Genomic DNA, 20549 nt, shown 5'->3' with positions numbered 1-20549 from the left:
GGAAAACAGAGAACAAGTATTTGTCTTGTTGTCTTAAAAGTGGGGCCTATCATGTTCTTCCATAATATCATCCTGTCCAGGGTGAATGTATCAAATTCCTTCAGCCTATTGACACTGCCTTCCTTTGAGCCAGTTGGTGTACATTGCTCTAAACATGGGAAGAATATTTTAAAAGGTTCAAAAAATACTGAAAAACATATTTGTCGAATTCAAGAAACCCTGATAAGAGGAATCTTGGACTGGTGAGAATCTATGCAGTTTGAAACAAATTCTATGCAGAAATATAATTTCCTTCACATAAAATGCTGCCTCCTGTGCAGAAAATACTATTTTCTGCACAGAACCACCATATTTTAATTTTGCATTACATTTAGTCTTTGTCCGGGAATACTGCCAGCGCACACACGAACACATGCTGATAACGATGGCACAGCGAAGAAAACAAACTAAAGCCAGAGTCAGGATTCTAGAAGTCACAAAAGCCCGTTCAGTCCAAGGTCGAGGAAGCCAGAAGGTTTGGGTAGTCGAGTCTGTTCTGAGGTCGTAGGTTCAAGGATAGTCACAGGTCTAGGACACCAAAGGTCCAGGAACAAGAACACAGGAGCCAACAGCATTCATTACATGAAACTTGCGATAAACTCTGACATAGGGTCGGCATTCTCCAGATGCCTTAAATCACAGAAACACTCCCTTATCACAGCTGTTTCTTATCTGCAGCATGCTTCTCTGCAAGCCTTCTCGATCGCTGCAGGCCTGCCCTTTCAGCCCTCCTTTGGCTAAAGGGAGGAATCTTCAGGCTTTGCTGTTCTAAGTCTCCCAAGCTTGACACTTCCACTGGGGCAAGACTAGGTTGCTGAATCTCAGACTCTTCTGCAGGAGACCCCAGAGAACTAATCTCTGGCTGAGCCACAACTATGGGGGCTGGGAGAGCAGAACTGGGATCTGGCACAGCCTCAGGTACCTCCTGCACCTGAGGAGCCAAGGCCTCCTCCTCGTCCTTCTCTTGGCTAGCCATGACATCCTTGAATTGCAAATAGGCTTCCAAAAACACCTAGTTTTCTAAGATTTTCTTCCAGTAGGAAGAACATTTCTAAAATTATTCATTGCTTCAATCAGGAAGAAACTAACTGAACAATTGCATCCCTAATTCCATCACATTAAAAATATTCTTTTACAAGGTATATGCACACCTGCAGCCTTAATATTCTTTTCATGTTTACATTATACCCTATATTGGAAGTTAAAAATGAGTAGTAGATAAAGAAGTGTCTTAAGGTGTGTGTGTTTTTTTAAATCAACAAAATTACTCTGAATCAATGACTCCTAGAAGCTGTAGGCCAATTCCTATAAACCTGCTATTTACTCACACATTTTCCCCCACCTACAGAGGATGCACTCCAAGTGAAAAGATAGATTTCATACAACCCTTTGGACTCTCCCCATTAAAGTGGATATGGAATTTCTCTGATGCAGATTTAGATTCTGCAACATGAAGCAGAAAAACCATCTGCATCAGGAAAATTAAAGCTTGTATAAATCCCAGATTTCCAAACTACACTGACATTTATTTTGCTTCATTTTCTAATGCCAACAGAGATAAACAAAGACCCACATCTGAGTCCGAATGTGTTATTTTTAATTAAGGCTATTTATTTCCTGAGCAAGTTTTCAGCTAGGACTCCTGCTGGTTTTGATGGAAAGTTTTATTTTTCTATTGGCCACTGTTGGACAGAGAATGTAACTGACTTCATGGACCCTGCCTGCAATCCAGCAAAGCTCTTCTTATGTACTTGCACAGAAATCAAGGATATAATTTGTCTTGGTGCTTTAATTAATCAGCAAAGAATGGATGAAACAAGAAAAGGAAATTAGAGCAACAATTGTTGGCTCATGGCTGGCATTGGGAAAGCAACCAATTTTAAATTAAATAAACATGGAAGATTTCAAAATGCATTGCAAGTGTGGAAACATTTTTTTCTTTAATAATATATGGATTCTAATTCCATCCTTCATTCTGAAGCAATTTCTTTAGAATAAATTGTTTAGATTCTGCTTTAGAAAATATGCATTGAACTAGTCAGACAATAACCTCCTTAGTGCCTCTTTTGAAGCGAATGCAATGCCATTAGGAAAGGTGGAGGAGAGAGAAGTTAAACATCATCTTTATTAAAATTAATCTCTGAAGCTTTAGCCAGTGTAAAAGAATCTTCTAATAATCATAACCGGATGTGTCACATGTGCCAAATAAAAGCCAAATCTCATACGGCTTTCATAGTATAAATTCCTAATTGACCTCAGTGATTGGGCCTGGAGGAAAAAGGCTCCCAATCAAGCATGAAAATCCTGGCTCAAGCCTCTCATTTCTTTTATTTCAAACTGTAGAAGAACATCATCATCTTATAGATATTTGCCCTTTTGTTTATTAAGTTTGAACAAGTGTCACATTGCTTGCCCTGGAAGTTGAACCCTCCTGAAAACACATAAAATTACTATTCCCCACGGTAAAATCCCCACTCCTTTATTCCAATATCATGGCCACCAGTTTTCTGTGCAGCATTGTGAGTTCCGAGGGTCCCTTCCTGAGTGCCTAATTGGAAGTAGCAGCAAAAGGGCACTAAAAAAATAATTTATGAGGTTGCACTAATAAGGGTATATTTTCCCTACAGGCAGGAATGTTTCTTTGCTCTATCCCTATTGCTCTTTGAAGAGCGGCAGTGTGAAATGAAGAATGAGTCAAGTAAATGTAATCTACTGTTCAGGGGAAGAAATATATAACCCTCTTTTTGCAGCTATGTGATGAAATGAGAATTGTTCAAAAACTGCCCCTACACCTATCCCATATAAATTAAAAGAGATCATTCTCACAAGGTTAGAGCAATCAAACCCAAATCAACCAAATTTCTTCCCTAGTAAAAGTAGTGGCAGGGAGAAGAAAACCTGAACAGAGACATTCCTACCAGTATCTAGTTGAGCAAGCTACCTCTCTTCATTTAGAAGAGGAAGAGGAGACAGTTTATTTGTACTGAAATGAATGAACAGAAATGCTATCAGTTCATTTCACATAATCTTTTTAATTTGGGGCTTGGGTATTTCAAAAGATTGCCTCTGCCTCTATGAACCTTTCTGCACATTTAGATCCTCAGAGGAGACCTGCTCCATAGTCCACCAGCATGTAAGGAATGGCAAGGTGGTGGCACCCAGGTTGTGAAAGATTCTGTCTGAAAGATCTGTGACTTTGTGCCTTTAGGCATCTATTAAAATTTAAAATACTGTCTTGATACACTGTTCACTAGGATGACTAAAGATGATTTACAGAGCAATACAAGACAGTTCTTCTCAGATATAAGGCCTGTTGAGTACACTGGAGCTTGCCTCCAGTAAGGGAGTATAGCACTGCAGCTTTGGTAACTGCTTTATTTATTATTCCAGTTTCTATTTGTTTGGGGGTTTGTTTCCATGTTAAAGAGTCATGATAGTTATTAACCACTTCTAGGGCCCTATTTTGGGATGGAAGAAGACCTCCTGGATACCACACATAAACTGCTCTAATCAGAGATCTCCAGAGGAAGAGTGGGATAGGAGTGCAATGAATAGCCAGCCATTCCCAAGAGAAAATCCACCCGTCACTAATCTAAATCTAAATACTTTTTTTAAAGGTTCTAGGCAGCTTAAAATACAAGGCTATATTTGAAAAAGCACATTCTGCAGCCAGGAATTCATTTTGCCTTTTTCACATGGCTATCAGGTTTGCCACTTCTTCTGGGTACCTCGAGTCACATCTCAGTAAAAATACAGTAGTACCATATAGCAAAGTCGATCAGTTAAACCACTCAGCCATCCATCCTTTTGTTTCCTTTCCCCATTTCTTCCTTACAGCAATGTTAAGTAATCTCCAGCCTCCTGAAGGTTAAAGAGATAGCTACATACAGTGCACACCAGTGCTGTTCAATTAAGTCTTAATTCACTTTGGAGTAATCCACAAAGACTGCCCATTGTGATGTTAATGGTCACTAAAGATACATTTTACTGGTGGCTGCACAGGATATGTAATGCAGATGGAAAGAAAGAAGAACCACATGAAGACACCTCTAAGTTTGAAGGAGCATCCTAGTTTGTGCTGCTGTATTTCTCCCTTCCACTGCCTTTATTATAGCTGTATGGTTTGATGGCTACTTCCTGTACCAGCACAAGAAGTATGAGACCAGAACCTTCTGAGGCCAGAACATGATGATGGCAGTGGTGGTAAATGCAACTGGATGCCTACAATTTCATTCCTATTTTGACATTTTATGTGAGAGACATGAGAGCGGACCACAGGGAAAAGGCTACCACCTATGAACTAAAATCATGATCAATTTGATTATGATGGGGCAGGAACAGAATTTCTTACGACAATAAGACTCTGGCCAAGTTTCTGTGTATTCATTTCTGGGACTCCTGTTGCTGAGATTATGATACACAGTAAAAAGGAAACTGCCATGGCTTGCAAATTGAAAGCCAAAGCAAATATAAATCTTCTCCTCCTCTGCCTCTGTGCTAACACCCAAATGAGTGACAATGGGGTATTTCTAGCTGTTCTAAAAGACCGTGAAACACTGAGAGGGAGGGGGAGGCTCTCTGTGTGGCTGGGGGCAGATATGCTTCAAGTAAAGGATTAACACACCTATCAACAGACAGAGGCATTAAACTGAACGAGATAACAGCATGTACAGTCAAAAAGCACTGTATCCCAAGGACAGCCCAGGAAGGTTATAAACACACAATCCTTTGAAAAAACAAATAGGAAGCACAAACTTGCCAAGTAGAAGATGGGTTGACTAATACTCCCACGGCTGCTGCGGGGCAGGGAGCTTAGGTGCCAATTATAAGGGAAGTAAACACACCAGCATTGCAACTTCACAATCAAACTGGGATGATGCAGATATAACTCTAAGAAACCTCAGCTATCTATAGCCTCAACACAATAAGCAGTTTAATGGCAGAAGAGGATGTTATTTAAAAAGGAAGAAAAAATGCAGCTAGGGAAGCCTGTTTTAAACATCCTTCTACTTTGGGAACCTGATTCAAGATGCAAAGTTGCACTTGCAGCTTATAGTTACCAGCTTGTACTGGATGCAATACGTATGAGAATAAAGGCTGATGATTTGACAAAGTTCCCCATGACATTCTTGCAACCAAGCTTGTAAAATGTGGGCTAGACAAGGCTGTTACATGGATTTGTAATTGGTTGACCGGTTGAGCCCAAAGGGTGCTCAACAATGGCTCCTTTTCATCCTGGAGAGAAGTGACCAGTGGGGTCCCACAGGGCTCTGTCCTGGGCCCAGTGCTATTCAACATTTTTATCAATGACTTGGATGATGGAATTGGAGGCATACTTATCAAATTTGCAGATGACACTAAACTAGAGGGAGTAGCTAATACCCCAGAGGACAGGATCAAAATTCAAGATGACCTGAATAGACTAGAAAGTTGGACAAAAGCTAACAAAATGAAATTCAACAGAGAGAAATGTAAGGTGGAAAAATAAAAATAAAAACTTAGGGCGGAAAAATAAAATGCACAGATATAGGATGGGGACATCTGGCTGAACGAGACTACATGCGAAAAGGATCTAGGAGTCCAAGTAAACCGCAAGTTGAACGTGAGTCAACAGTGCAATGCAGCAGCTAAAAAGGCCAATGCAATTTTAGGCTGCATCAATAAAAGTATAGTGTCCAGATCAAGGGAAGTAATAGTGCCACTATACTCTGGTCTGGTCTGGCCCCACCTGGATTATTGTGTCTAGTTCTGGGCACAATTTTAAAAGGATGTGGAGAAACTGGAGCATGTTCAAAGGAAAGCGACTAAAATGGTGAAGGGTCTGGAAGCCATGCCCTAGAACAACTCAGGGAGCTGGGGATGTTTAGCCTGGAGAGGAGAAGGTTAAGAGGTGATATGATAGCCCTGTTTAAATATTTGAAGGGATGTCATACTGAGGAGGGAGCAAGCTTGTTTTCTGCTGCTCCAGAGACTAGGACCCAGAGCAATGGATGCAAGCTACAGCAAAAGAGATTCCACTTCAACATTAGGAAGAATTTCCTGACAGTAAGGGCTGTCCAACAGCGGAACACACTCCCTCGGAGTGTAGTGGAATCTCCCTCCTTGGAGGTCTTTAAACAGAGGCTGGATGGCCATCTGTCAGGGATGCTTTGATTTGGATTTCCTGCATGGCAGGGGGTTGGACTGGATGGCCCTTGCGGTCTCTTCCAACTCTATTATTCTATGATTCTATGACTGGAATCTTGTTCTGCAAATTTAACTATAATGATGTTATTTAGATTGTGTGTGTGTGCTCCTTTTGTTAATATCGGTTAGAAAAAGAAGAACAATGCAATTTTATTCCCTCTTGTTGATGTCAGCTATCTTTTGGTATACCTGCTAATAAATATACACTTCTTTCCTCCATCTCATAAATATAAGTGATTAGGTGAAGAATGTGGGCTGTAGTTTCCCTGAAATGGATTTATCATGGAAATTTATCACATGAGCCACACAAACATAAGATTTATCACATGAGCCATGTATATACATTGCCTTGCTGTATCTTTGCCATCTCAGCATATTGACTGAATCCACTGAAGATTCCATATGACTAGACTACTGTGCAAAAATTTAAAAAAAGACTAAACCACATAAACAAGATGCTTAAATCTACTCCTCTATTTAGCCTAGTAGTAACTGCCACTTCCTGTAGAGAGAGGGAAGACATTAGATACATGGATGTCTGTCAGCTGGAGAAAAAATTCATACAAATCATGGTGGTAAGATTGCTGCAGCCCCCTGACTGAGTCCTCACACCACAAGTGCTTGCGACTAGGAATTGTTCCGATCAGGTGAGTAACATGGATTCTCTCCACACCAGTGCCCTCAGTCCAGACAGAGTTGTGGTACTGGGAGATGAAGTAACCACATCAGACACTTTACTGACATTACCACTGCAGTGTGGGAACCAATGACACAGATGTGGCAACCACACCACAAAAATTCCTATATATCATCTCTGACAAATACTGGTCATACATTTCTCCAGTATTTAAGTTTCTACTTACAGGGCACTCTGTAATATTCTGAGTCCACAGGCTCATATTGGAGCTGTCCTCAATGGTTGTGCATCTCTTCTGCTTCTTATCCCAGCCACAATAAGGGTCCCTTGCTCCCAGGCAGTCACTGTGTGTGTAGAAAGAGGGGGAGAAAAGGTTAGAGTTCTTTCACAGATGGGAAGTTTTAAAACAAGTTATTCAAGTACAGTGCTTCTCTGAGACAGCAGTCAATTATGCCAAGCAACAGCTGCAGAAACAAATTTCTTTTAAAATTGAGTTTTACTGAAAAAAGGTTCCAAGATGGCTAGAATAACTAGGTAAGGATAGCTTCTTTGCAAAAACAAAATAAAACAAAAAAGGAAAGAAAAACAAAACTCATTCACCCATTTTAAAGGCCCAAGGGTTGACAAAGAATTGCTTTGCAAATGCAACCAAAGAGCACTTGTCTTTGTGAAAAAAGGTGCATGAGTCCATTTGCCTATAAAATTCTTTCTGTGAGAATGTTTTCAGAAGCAACCCAGGGAAGTTAGACACGGTAAAAAAAAGCAAGTGGACCAATGTTAAAGGGTTATTAGCCTTGGCTTTTATTTGTTGGAAAATGGCTGCATTTATAATATAACCTTGTACAACCAGTTCAAAATGAGTCATAAAGCAAGTGTTATTCAGAATTTTGTGTGTGTAGTGCTCAGCAATGGATATTTCTTTCCATATTTATTGTTTATAAGTGTACCCCCATTCTGTGATTTAACAAAAATAGCTGCTTAAAACTTTCAAAATACAGGAAAAGTCATGAATCAAACTGGAACTTATTTTGGCAAGCAATGCCAACTACAGTTTTATTCTGGAATGTATAATTTCTGATTGTAGTTAATGTTGTGTAGAAAATGTTAAGCTCAATGTGCATGCTGTTAATGTGGCTTTCCATTTGACATAACTGCAGGGAATTCAAAGACCATACTTAGCATTAATAGGAAAATGCCCTTACTTGATAGTGGTTTACACTTCTCTTAAGTCTTTTTTTCTAACATGTTTCCCTTTACAAAATCACACCACATGACACTACAAGAATAGAAATAGCAATAACTGGGAGGTGGGCAATGAAATCCACAAGAGAAAAAAAGAGACACATCTCAAAATGCTTGAAAGATGGGGTTTATTAGCTAACATCCCAGCGTTTCTTGGCCTATGTATACTTTTACAGGCTTCTTCAGTGGACTATATAAAACTACAAAAGGAGAATAAGTAATGTCTCATTACAGAAAATCACTCTGCACATTGCTTATAGCCTGCATATACATATTTAAAATCAAAACTGCAAATGTCTAATGCATACACATGCAAGCCCAGATGCATCTACGTATCCTTGAACATTGTCTATGTTTTTTTTCTACCATCGATTCATAAGATTTAAAAAAAAAGAACTTCAGACATTAGTCAAATATTTTCATACTGGCAATAACTGGATTTAGAGATTCTGTATCTAAAGTAAGAGTGTCAATTGGCTGAAATGCACCCACCTTTTCAATTAATTGACTGTCTTTTAAGCATCTTGAGATATCTTTTTTATTGTGCATACAAGAACAGATGCTAGGTAACACATTAAAATGAAAAGGTGAAAAGTGACTGGGTATTTCTGTTCAAAATTGTGAAGGTTCCCTTCCAATAAGCAAGTTAGATGGGTCGTGGGTCATACATCATACCCCTAAGAAAGAGACAGACAACAATAAATAAAAGAAGACCATCCTTTCCAATGGCTAAATATGACTTCATTCCAGAGTCTCGAGAAGTAGCTTTTTTTAGACTACAAATCTAATAACCCAGCCATCTTGGCTGGGGAGTCCTGGGAACTGCAGTCTCACAAAGGTAACGTTCCCAAATTCTGCTCCAATCTTATTCAACTTTGCTTTGCTGACTTTCAGGGAGTGTTTAAAGTCCTTTGGAGACCAAATTCTCAGCAATCCTCTTCCCAAAGGTATAAGAAGTAGCCCAGAGGACAGAAAAATGCAGACAGACATCTGAAGTCTGAAACTATGTTTCCATATCTTATCCTTTACAATCATGCAATCAGCTGCTGCAGTCCCTTGCAAAATCTCAGAAGTATTTCAGAAGTGTCATAAAGGTGATAGTGTTCCACCAAATGGGATGAGGTTCAGAGGAGAATGACTGGAATCCAATTTAGGTAAAAGAAGAGAAATGAGATTTGTTCTAATCCAAGCCATAAGTGAAGCATCCATACCCTACCCCCAAATCAAATGAAATAAGATGGAAAGTGTTCACATCCCAAAATCTTTGAAATCCCATTAAATGTTAATTATCTATAAATGAAAAAATATCCCTCTAACATAGCTCAACACACTAGGACCAACAGTACTGGATTCCAAAAACAGTTTATCCCCCAAATAAACATTTTATTTCTTTCAGTTGTCAACTATACAAGTATTTACTCGTTTCTGATTTGCTCTTCCTTTCCAAGGGTTTACCTGTCTTGTGTTTTAGGATTAGGCGTGTGATACCACTGTTTCTTGACTATTCCAAATAATATTTTTGGAGGGTGATGCTCCATCATCCACCCACCCCCCAAAGAAAAGATTTAAAACAAAAATGAAATCACAAAACAAAAGGTAAGGAGAAGTGGTCATTCTGTTGCTGTCAAGAGCTAAGTAACGGTACAGAAACATTGGACTACTTAGCACAAAGACACTGAAGTGGATTTGTGTTCTGTTAATCTGGCTGGAGAGCAGCACTGCACACCATGCCAAGGCCATTTTGCTCTAATCCACCAAGTGGAGTGGCCCTCCATTTTTATAGGATGTAAAAATGACAGCAGCTCTTCAGAGCAGAAAGGAGGGGAAACAGGGTTGTGTGGAGTCTGTGAGTAGACAGATGGAGGAAGAAAGCACAGCCATATGGCCCTGAAGCCAGAGGTAATCTGAATATTCCAGGATGGAGTTACATGGTTCCTGGCGATGCAAAGAAAATATCAAGGAAGAAGAAAGAAATAGTTCCCATTTACCATTTGACCTTCTAGAATTTTAAAGTCAAATTCATTATGAATGCTTCCAGATTAACCACCTTTTTCATGAGAGAGTAGCAGGGTGAAAATGGAATGCATTGCAGGGCATTCACTGGAGTAGTTTCAGGAAACCTGTTTTGTTTTTGTTATTTTGATTGACACACATTTTACCTTATTTTCAAAACTAATTTCTAGATCATTTGGTCTAGAAATCTAGATCTAGATAAGAAAAGGAACACTATCACATTTGAGCATCTATAAGCCCCCCCCCATCTAAATCAAATGATTGCCAAATACACATTATCATGCTACTCATTTCTCAAAGGAGTTTTAAGAGCAAAATAAGAATAGGTCAAGTCTTTTTATAAGGCCAGTATCTGTAGATTTATGACTGAACAGACTGACTGACTGTGGCAGAAGTGACTAGTCTTCTTGGCAAAGTGATGAGGCACAAATGCAGTACGAACAGAAAGTGGGAACTACTGATCATGGAGAGCATATTTGTAGGTTAGCTGCCATCAAGCATGGATAACCCTCTCAACACAGAAAAGGGGGAGGAGAAAAGGGGAGAGAAAAAAGTGTATATTGCCTGAAAATTAGAGTACTGTATTTGGATAGTTGAGTTTGTTCTGGAACAGAGCTTTCAAAGCCATGACCAAAGTGGGACATACTGAACAATATCCCTTCTTACACTAGCTCCTCATGTTCTCTAAAAAATCTGTTCTAGAAAGCTGCAAAACCCTTCAGAACCAATTTTCAGAGAACTCAAGGAGAGAAAAAGCATGGCCAACTGTATTTAAAGTCAATGCAAATGACATCTTGATTTTTTTAGCTGATGAACATGACTAACAGGTGAGGTATTCCCCACCCCTTTCTCACACAGGAAGGGAGGGTTCATCTAAGACAGGAGTTTACTGCACCACAGAAGGAGAACGGAACGGAAGAGGCCTGGAACGAGTGGGGGACACATTTTACTGCACACAGAAGTCCCTCACTCGTTCTGTTTCATTCCCCATCTGTCCCAGAGGGGGTGATTTTTGAGAACTGTTTCATAACAGTTCTCAAAAATTGCAGTCCTCTGAGGATGGACTGGAATGGAAGGGAAGGGAACGAGTGAGGGACTTCTGTGTGCAGTAAAATGTGTCCCCCACTCGTTCCGTTCCCTTCCTAGTCCCTTTTGGACCATTCTCCGACCGTGCCAAGAGCCTGTGCGATAAACTCCACAGTGTTTAGCACCTGCCATTTTATTAATACTGTACTATAAACTTGGGCATGTCGCACTCTCTCAGCCTCTGAGCATGGCAATTACAACACCCCTCTGAAGAAACTTATCAAGAAAACCCAGTTGTAGGGTTACCTTAGGGTCGCCATAACTTGGAAATTGATTGAAGGCACAACAAAAACAATTTGTGTGTGTGTGTGTGTGTGTGTGGTTTACATACATACACTCATGCATTCCTGCATGGCAGGGGTTTGGACTGGATGGCCCTTGTGGTCTCTTCCAACTCTGTGATTCTATGATTCTACGATTCTATACACAATTACATTTTAAAATACAATTTCAATTACATTTTTAAAAAATGATTTAACAGATGCAACACCCAACTGTGCTGCATGACTAAAATACAGTCGACCCTTCTTATGCACGGATTTTTTTATACACGGATTCAAGCATCCACAGTTAGAAAATGTTCAAAAAATATAAATTTCAAATATCAAACCTTGATTTTCCATTTTTTTAAATAAGGGACACCATTTTGCAATGTCATTATATTTAATGGGACTTGAGCAGGGGTCGGCAACCTACGGCCCGCGGGCTGGATCCGGCCCGCTGAGGCCTTTCTGCCGGCCCCCGCGCAGTCCTGCCGCTGATTGCCGCCGTTTCCGCGCCGCTCCGGGCGCCATTTTATTATTCAAAATGGCGTCCGAAGTCTCACGCAACCTTTCCCAGGACAGGAAAGGTCGCGCGAGACTTCGCCGCCATTTTGAAAAACAAAATGGCGGCGGAGGAGGAAGAGGAGGGCCGCGTGGCCTGGGGTGGAGGAGGCAAAGGATGAAGACCGGCGCGGCCCTCCCCATGGGGCTCCGCGGGGCTCCGCGGGGCCCTCCCCGCCTCCCTCCCCGCGGGGCTCCGCGCGGCCCTCCCCGCCTCCCCGCGGGGCTCTGTGCGGGGCTCCGCGCAGCCCTCCCCGCCTCCCTGCGGGGTTCCGCGCGGCCCCGCGCTGCCCACCTCCTCCTCTGTCTCCTCCATCCTGCCCCCAGGCCGCGCGGCACATGGAGGAGGGGGAGGAGAAGAAGGGGGAGGAGAAGAAGGAAGAGGAGGGAGGAAGAGCAGGAGGAGGCAGCAGCAGGAGGAAGAGGAGGAAGAGGAGATGGGGGCAGCAGGAGGAGGAGGAGGAGGAGGAGGAAGAGGAGATGGGGCAGCAGGAGGAGGAAGAGGAGGAAGAGCAGGAGGAGGAAGAGGAGATGGGGCAACAGGAGGAGGAAGAGGAGGGAGGAAGAGCAGGAGGAGGCAGCAGCAGGAGGAAGAGGAGGAAGAGGAGATGGGGGCAGCAGGAGGAGGAAGAGGAGAGAGGAAGAGCAGGAGGAGGAAGAGGAGAAGGTGGTGAGTGGCCAGAGGCCACATGGGTTTTTTTGTTTTATTTTGCATTCTTTTAAATTGCTAACAAGTCTCTCTGCCTTGACAATGATAGTGTGATGATGATGATGATGATGATGATGATGATGATGATATAAGCCAGCTTGAGAAGCATACAACTACTGTTTCAGAAGCTGAGAGAGTGTGACCTTGCAAAGTGTGTTTTGTGTGGTTTTAATGCTAACAAGTCTCCCTTGCTTAGACAATGATCGTGTGGTGGTGATGATGATGAGTCATGTTGAGAAGCATGCAACTACTCTTTCAGATGCTGAGAGAGTGTGACCTTGCAAAGTGTGTTTTGTGTGCTTTTAATGCTAACAAGTCTCCCTTGCTTTGACAGTGATAGTGTGGTGATGATGATGATGATGATGATGACAATGATAATGATATGAGTCAGCTTGAGAGGCATGCACGCACTGTTTCTGAAGCCAAGAGAGTGTGACTTTCCAAAGTGCCTTTTCTGTGTGTTTTTGGTTCTTTAATGGTGATATTGATATCAGAAAGCCTCTGAGGCAAGGCCAATGTAAATTGCTGTGATTTTTACAAACCCATGCGCAGTGAAGAAAAACCAAAGTCCCTTGACCAAGTACACATTTCTGAGAAGTACACTTGGTCCAAGAACGGACCACCTTTACCTGTTCAATATGCATAGCCATGTTAAACCATGCTAAGTGTTAAACCCAAGGGGTTTGATTATGGAATAAGCCTCTGAAATATGCAAGAGGCCATGTTAAGTAAAGCCATGTGAAATGCACAACTGTGCTGTTGTGTGTGTTTTGGAATGCAGGTTGGGGGTGTTTGTCCAGAAAGGGACCGAGGAGGAGAGGGCGGGCACACGCCTCCGCCTCCTTGCAGGGCTTTGGTGGAGGCTCCGCCCCGGAGGGTGGCTCCACCCTGGAGGGTGGCTCCGCGCCAGAGGGTGGCTCCGCCCTGGAGGGTAGAAGCTCCGCCCCCAGCATGCAGCCCCGCCCCGGAGGGTGGAAGCTCCACCCCCCGGCTTTGGCCCCCCGACTTGTCTGGGGGACACCAACCCGGCCCCCGGCTCCAAAAGGTTGCCTACCCCTGGACTTGAGCATCCATGGATTTTGTTATCCACGGGATCTTGGAACCAAAGCCCAGCGTATAACAAGGGTCCACTGTATACTGAAATAACTACATCTAAAGGATCACACCATCTAGAATCTTATCATTCCAACTGAGCATTCAAAGGATAGGCCAACATATCAATCCATGACTCTTGGGGCATGTCAATAACTTGGCAACAATCATATTCATGCAAGCTGTATGCTAATTATTTTAATTTTGAGCTCATAAAAGATTCTGTTTATGTTTCAACCTTCCAACTCAATGATAGATTTCCTTTCCAAAGTAGCCCTTGATGCTGATCAGATTACATAGTGCTTAAGCTTTTTGCTCTTCAGCTCTTCAGGAGCACAAGCATGCTGGAATGATTATAAGTATGTTTTTGTTACATTGTCTTCTTAGAGACTCATTTATTTTCCAGCAAAACACAAGCTGTATGCATTTTAAAATAATAATAATATCCATTTGGTTATACTGCATCCACTCCAACATTCCACAGGCTGTGATACATCCTGCTCAGGTGCAGCAACCATATTGTTGACAGTTCTGCAACATGTAGTATATTTACTCCTCCTGGAACTAAGAGATGAACTATAGAATCTCAACAATACTCTTAATTAAATATAAGTTTACCAGTTGTATACCTCTGTCACAAGCCTTTACAGCTTCCTGGGTTTTATAGACTGCATATAGTGGCTAGACTAGATAGCAAACCATTCTCCCACATACAATGCAAAAAGCAGAGTTCTGAAATGTGACTTTATTTTAATTATTAATGCCAAATTAAATGGATTTTTAAAAAATGTAAATAACACTGGTGAGGGGGAGCAAGCAACAGACTGGTCACAGTAGATGGGGAGGGAAATTTTAACCCTTTCCCTTCACCACAGTCCTGAATAAATAGGACATGCTTTTGAAGAAAATACTTGCATTGGGAGGAAAGCCTAGACTTGAAAGCTTCCATCCTGTTGCCACTGACAGATTCAAGTGAGTAATTTTGGTAGGGATCAATAAAATAGACGGGGGGGAAGATTAAACTCTTTCTCTTTACCTTCTGCAGTTTTGATGCTGCTAAGAACTTTTGTTGCTAATTGTATTTTTTAAAGCCCTACAATATGCCACAATGACATGCTTTTGGCACCTTGTTTGGATGACTGTACAATGCTGTCTGTGGGACTACTATGAAAAGTGTTCAGAAACTTCAATTAGCTCAAAATGGCATAGCAAGACCTTAGTCCTACTTGGAGAAGATTGCTTGAAATCATGGGACTAAGGTATTTGTAACAAACAAGCCCTTTTTATTCCAGTAGGTCTACTCTATGTAGATTTAGCCCCAGGCAGCAAAAAACACCTCTGTCCCAAAAGCATCGTTTCCAGCCATAATTCATAATTCTGATAGTCTGCAATCTCCCATACAAGTCTGCCTGGGTTTTAAGACCCATGTCAGATGCCTTTATATCTTATCGACATTTGAAATGAATTTGGCAGAAACCTGAGAGAAAATGTTCTCGCTAGTTGCTCTCAGGTTCTGGAACCCCTTACTAAGGGGTTAGTCCTGCTTCTCATCACTTTATGCCAGCAGGCCAATTAAAAAAATAGATAGAACTTTGGCCTATAAGTTGGTTTATAACTATATCCTACTTCGGATTTTATTGATATATTTCTTGTCTTGTTTTTATTTTATAGCTCTTTTCTGTATTTTATTGTCAGACACAGTACCAATATATTATATATTATATTGTATTTAAATTATTGCAGTTAGCTACTAATAGGTGGAAAAGCAAACAAGAGAAAGAGAGATAAATAAATAAATTGTGGAATCTGTGTTTTAGAATATTCATATGTGATTTTTTTAAAAATATCACAGCTGGACACTTTTAATAAACTATTTAAGTTGAAGATATATGTTAATAATTAGGAACAAAAGTTTATCAAGGGAGCTTTGTCCTAGGAAGTCACAGAAGCAGACTGGAATCAGCTGCTGAGGATTTTCAAATATAAATCCAGTCTTAAGGTATATATTTACAACCAGATGATCCACTGGAGACTTTTTCAATATTCATTACTCATACAATGAAATTTTCCTTCAATGGGCGTAGATGGTCCCTGTTGTACTCTCCCAGCCTATGAATCTGTGAAATCCAGCAGATATTCTAAAGATAAACAAGTAGTCGACCAAATGTTCTCTTTTCAGGGTGGGGAACCTTAGACCCTCCAGATGTTTTGGCCTACAGCTCTCATATGTCTTTATCCCTGGACATGAGAGCAAGGGCTGATGGGATCTGCAAGCCAAAACATCTGGGCAGGCCAAAGGATTCCTATCCTGATTGACAATTATTGTAATGGAATGATAGGCCCAGACTAACACCTTCTGGGGTAATGACTGAGATAATGTTGTACATACAACATGCATCCTCATACCTCAGGCTATTGGCAGTGTTATATTCTTTGGGGATTCAAGAAAGTGCCTCTCTGAACAAATCCAACAGATGGGATTTATTCTGACAGGGTATTAGCATCAATAAATGCTCATTTCTAAGTTCATTGCTTTGCAATAAATATCTTATCTGATGCCTAATAGATTACACACAAAACAGTCTGTTCATAAACAATTCAATTCATCTCTCTAATAGAAAAGTCATTTGCCTCTCACTCCTTATTCTTAGCCACCAAAAACATTTGCATGAAAATAGCACCTTGGCTCCTCAGGAGCTTCCCTGCCATCTGCCTCTGTGACTCTGTTCCCACTGATTACATTAATTCTTGAAGTCATGAATGGGGATGGGAGCAGAAGGCACATTTTGAGATTAGCACAGGGAAAAAGCACACAGGGCAGAAGTGACAACTTGGTGAAGTTACTGTAGCAGAAAAAAATGATTAAGCTTAGGGCTATGCACAATTTCCAAAGGTATATCCAGACAGCTCTCATTCAGAAACTGAAAGTAATGCTTAGCTCTCCTCAGAAATGACATGTGTGGACCTGACTACACCAGCTACAGTTGTCCATGTGAAGGCTCCTCAGTCAGTTATTTTTGTTGGTACTATACAGGAATGTATCACTGGCCAGGGCATCTGTTTATTTAAGACAGAATTTGGAAAAATTCCTGACCCAGACACCTGAGAGATTTTGACATTTTCTTTCTCCAAAAACCTAACTTTGTTAGGCCATGTTTCAACATACAGTATAGGTAGACATTCGGAAGAGGGCACTGAGCTCCCCAGCCAGAAATAAAATATACATTGAGCAATGCTGTTATATGGTTTTGCAATGTTATAACTCACTGTCAACTGAGGAACTAATGTTAGCTGTGAAATCTACTGAATCAATGTTCCATACCCACCACAGACTTGTCTTGTTGTTGTGTGGGGAATTTGTTCCATGGTCATAAACCATGCTCAAGGAACACTATGGTTGCAAAAGAAAGATTGGAAAATGTGACCAGTTATGATATAGCTTATCAGAATGCATCTCACAGCACAATTTTAAGTACCAAACAACATATTATGTTGATGATGCTTTTTCTTAACAAAAAAGCTACTCATTTAATTTGAAAGGAAAGCATCAGGATCAGAGGCTCAATCTCAGTTTTTCCATCTCTTTCTTTGCCCCTGAAGGTGCTATTTGTAGTAAACAGTATTTCTGAGGGCAAACAGCCTCTGGGGGCAGATGTTTGGTAGGAAATTGAAGCAGGGTCCTACCCAGACTGGGGACCCATCACTGCTTTTCCTTCACAGTAAAGGTAGTAAAATCTACCAATTTTAGAAATGTACTATTAATGCACAGTTTAGTTTGGACCTTACTGACAGCAGATAATCAATTAGTGTTATATGTACTCTTCTTGCAACTACATTAGTCCATGTCCCTATTAATCTCTGTTAACCTGACGCTGTGGCCAACCCTTTCAAAATAACCATGTTCTCCTCCTCTTCCATTTTTCTTTCATCTCCATGTCTAGTTCTCTCACTACCAAGCCTTAAACCATTGGAAATCAAAATGATGTAATTACGCTTTGCATATGAACAGGAATAGTTTGCATGATTTTGGCAGGTACACAATTTAGGTTTTCTCAAACCAGACTTGGGCTTTTCAGTTCAGCATCCTACAAACAAGTTTACAAGTTCACTTGCGATCTTATAAGATTGTGGAATGCAGGCTTACAGAGTTCATTCACAAAACAATATGGCTATTGTAGAAGAAATAACTGTTACAGTGGGCCCTCCCCTTACGCGGGAACCCGTTCTGGATCCCTCTGCATAAGGGGAAATCCGTGTATGCTGGAGCCCCATTAGAAGTAATGGGGCTTGCACCTGCAGCACACATCAGTGCAGCAGTGCATGCCCCCCCTCCCCATTACTTCTTCTGGAGCGCGCTGTACATGTAACAGAGAATAGTTACATCCTTGCCTAGTACCTGTAACAGTAAGAATGTACATGGCATGCTGATAACACTTGACAAGATTAGTTATTGTCTCATTCATTATTTGTCCCAGACAAATAAAGATATAAGTTTATATTTGTTGTTTTTATATATAGCACTGTGCAAATCTACAGCGCTATATTATTATTATTATTAATAATAATAATAATAATAATAATAATAATAAGAAGAAGAAGAAGAAGAAGAAGAAGAAGTTTCCAGCAAACCATCCTTGACAGCTTCAACAACCAACAGGCAGGAAAGAGAGCTTCTGTCATGCCTCAAACCACCTGGTGCAAAAAGAGCAAAGGATGGATCTAAGGATGTCCACGGAGTATTTGAATAAAGATTTCAAAAAGCAAAATCCAACAATTTCAGTTTTTCAGAACAAAGCAACTCCCTCAACAACAACAACAAAAAGCTATAAAAACAAACAAATATCAACTGCAGAGACAAACTGGTGATCTGTAAAAATCCATTATCATCCTCACTGAAAAGACAAGTGAAGCAGAACTGAGCTACTTTATCCAGACACCAGTGAAGTGGAAACAAACTCATTTTCTTGTTAAGAACTCAACACACTCCTGGCAATCTAGCACCAACATTCACTTCAGTTTAATGACAAGAGAACCTATTCAAATACTGGGACTGGCAATGTAATACATTCTCATGTTCCATATACTGTTATAAGAACATTAGTACCTTATATTGTGATCACTGAGACGTACTGCTGAATAGACACAGACAGAGTCTACTTCACACAGTTGGAATCATTTGAGGACCATAGTGTGACTGAATTCATGATCCCCACTGGATCCATTACAACCTTGGCTCCCCTGAGTCCAGCCCTGCCCTCAACACTTTGGAGGGTAACTTCTAAAGTGGGGGGTTTCCTTACTTGTGCAGGGCTCCCCTATGGTTCAAGCCTATGCATAAATTGGTTTGCAAACTGTGTGCAGAGTCCACCAAAATAGAAAAGACTCCCTGCTGCAAATATTATCTCTTCAATGCATAGCCAGCTGTGGATAGAGGGCAATAAGGACATAACAGAGTGAGCGAGCACAGCTCACAAGTTCATCCCTTCTCTCTCCTCTTAAATGCATGCTGAGACTTTTGAATAGTGCTCTTTAGTCAGGCATCCTTCAAGTTCCTGTGTGAGCTGAAACCAGGACTACTGGACATTTTGGACGGATGCTGTTTTGTTTTTGTTTTAAAGAGTTTTAAACTTTAAATTTTAATAATATAATGCTTTTAATTGTTTGAAATGTTTAATTGTTTTTAAAACTTGTATCTTGCCTGTTTCGTACTGCTTTAACTTGGACTGTTTTAGATTTGTAAGCCGCCTTGAGTCCCTGTACTGGGAGGAAGGCGGGACATTTATTATTATTATTATTATTATTATTATTATTATTATTATTATTGAAAAGTGGTATGTAAGTCCATGAATATTGGACAACCTTAGATTCATCAGAACAGCAGAATCTTATTTAGTATGTATAAGTGGCTTTTATTAGAGGAGTTTCACTTGCACCATCTTGGTTAGAAGATGTTGCTGTTCTATGAACTTGCCTGATCACTTATAACCTCAGAAATGGCTGGTTGCTTCTCCAGGCCACGTGTCAGGAAAATAAATAAGTAAATGAAAAGCAGAACAAGAACCTGAGCACAGTTGAATGACCTTTTCCTTTTAAGTTATGGAGTGGTTCAGAATCTTGTGAAAGTCCATAAAATCATACCTCATTTGGCTAAAGGAAATAAGAAACAGCTGTTTGTCATTTCACATAATGTAAGAATTAGGGATGCATTTGATAAAATATACATCATGTACAGAAATAAACAAACACAAACTGCTGGAAAGGCAAGAAGAAAGACAAAAATTAAAACAGCCTGGAACAGAATCAAATGGGATTTCATATAGATAGCATCATTATTAATCTGGGGAAGTAAGGATTCCAAGAATGAATTACATGATTTGTATATAATTTTTGCAAATGTGAGAATGTGAGCTCTTATTTGCCAGATAAACTGTATTTATATTCATGTAATGGCCAAGCTAATTTTGGACACATCTTTAAGAAAACTTACTATAGCAGTAATTCTTCAAAAAAATTATTTCTTTCCTTCCCCTTCCAGAAAAGCATGACAAAAGATAAGTGAGATTATTGTAGGAATGCAAAAAGACAAAGCAGAAACTATCACAATCCTTAAAACCTCTGCAGCATTTGGATGGAAGCACTGCAGACTCCGTTTCAATACATGTGCTTCCCCCAGTTCAGCCATGAGACCCACCAAGCCATGAGCAAGTCACCCTCTCTCAGC

The 20549-nt window shown here is 40.6% G+C and overlaps 2 protein-coding genes across 3 annotated transcripts in view; one reads left to right on the top strand and one right to left on the bottom strand.

Moving 5' to 3' along the window:
* SEC22A (SEC22 homolog A, vesicle trafficking protein) overlaps positions 1-20549 on the top strand; it is a 1054631-nt gene that overhangs the window by 185245 nt on the left and 848837 nt on the right. The gene's annotated exons all lie outside the window — the stretch shown is intronic.
* The window catches only part of SEMA5B (semaphorin 5B), a 558977-nt gene that overhangs the window by 57167 nt on the left and 481261 nt on the right, over positions 1-20549 (bottom strand). Inside the window, 1 exon segment of the mRNA XM_042445089.1 lies at positions 7089-7206. Coding sequence (XP_042301023.1) covers positions 7089-7206 — 118 coding nt within the window.

The sequence above is a fragment of the Sceloporus undulatus genome, chromosome 1 (assembly GCF_019175285.1).
Source record: "Sceloporus undulatus isolate JIND9_A2432 ecotype Alabama chromosome 1, SceUnd_v1.1, whole genome shotgun sequence".
NCBI classification, from domain to species: domain Eukaryota; kingdom Metazoa; phylum Chordata; class Lepidosauria; order Squamata; family Phrynosomatidae; genus Sceloporus; species Sceloporus undulatus.
Note: the sequence above shows the minus strand (reverse complement) of the source record. Positions and strands in the feature narration are given on the sequence as shown.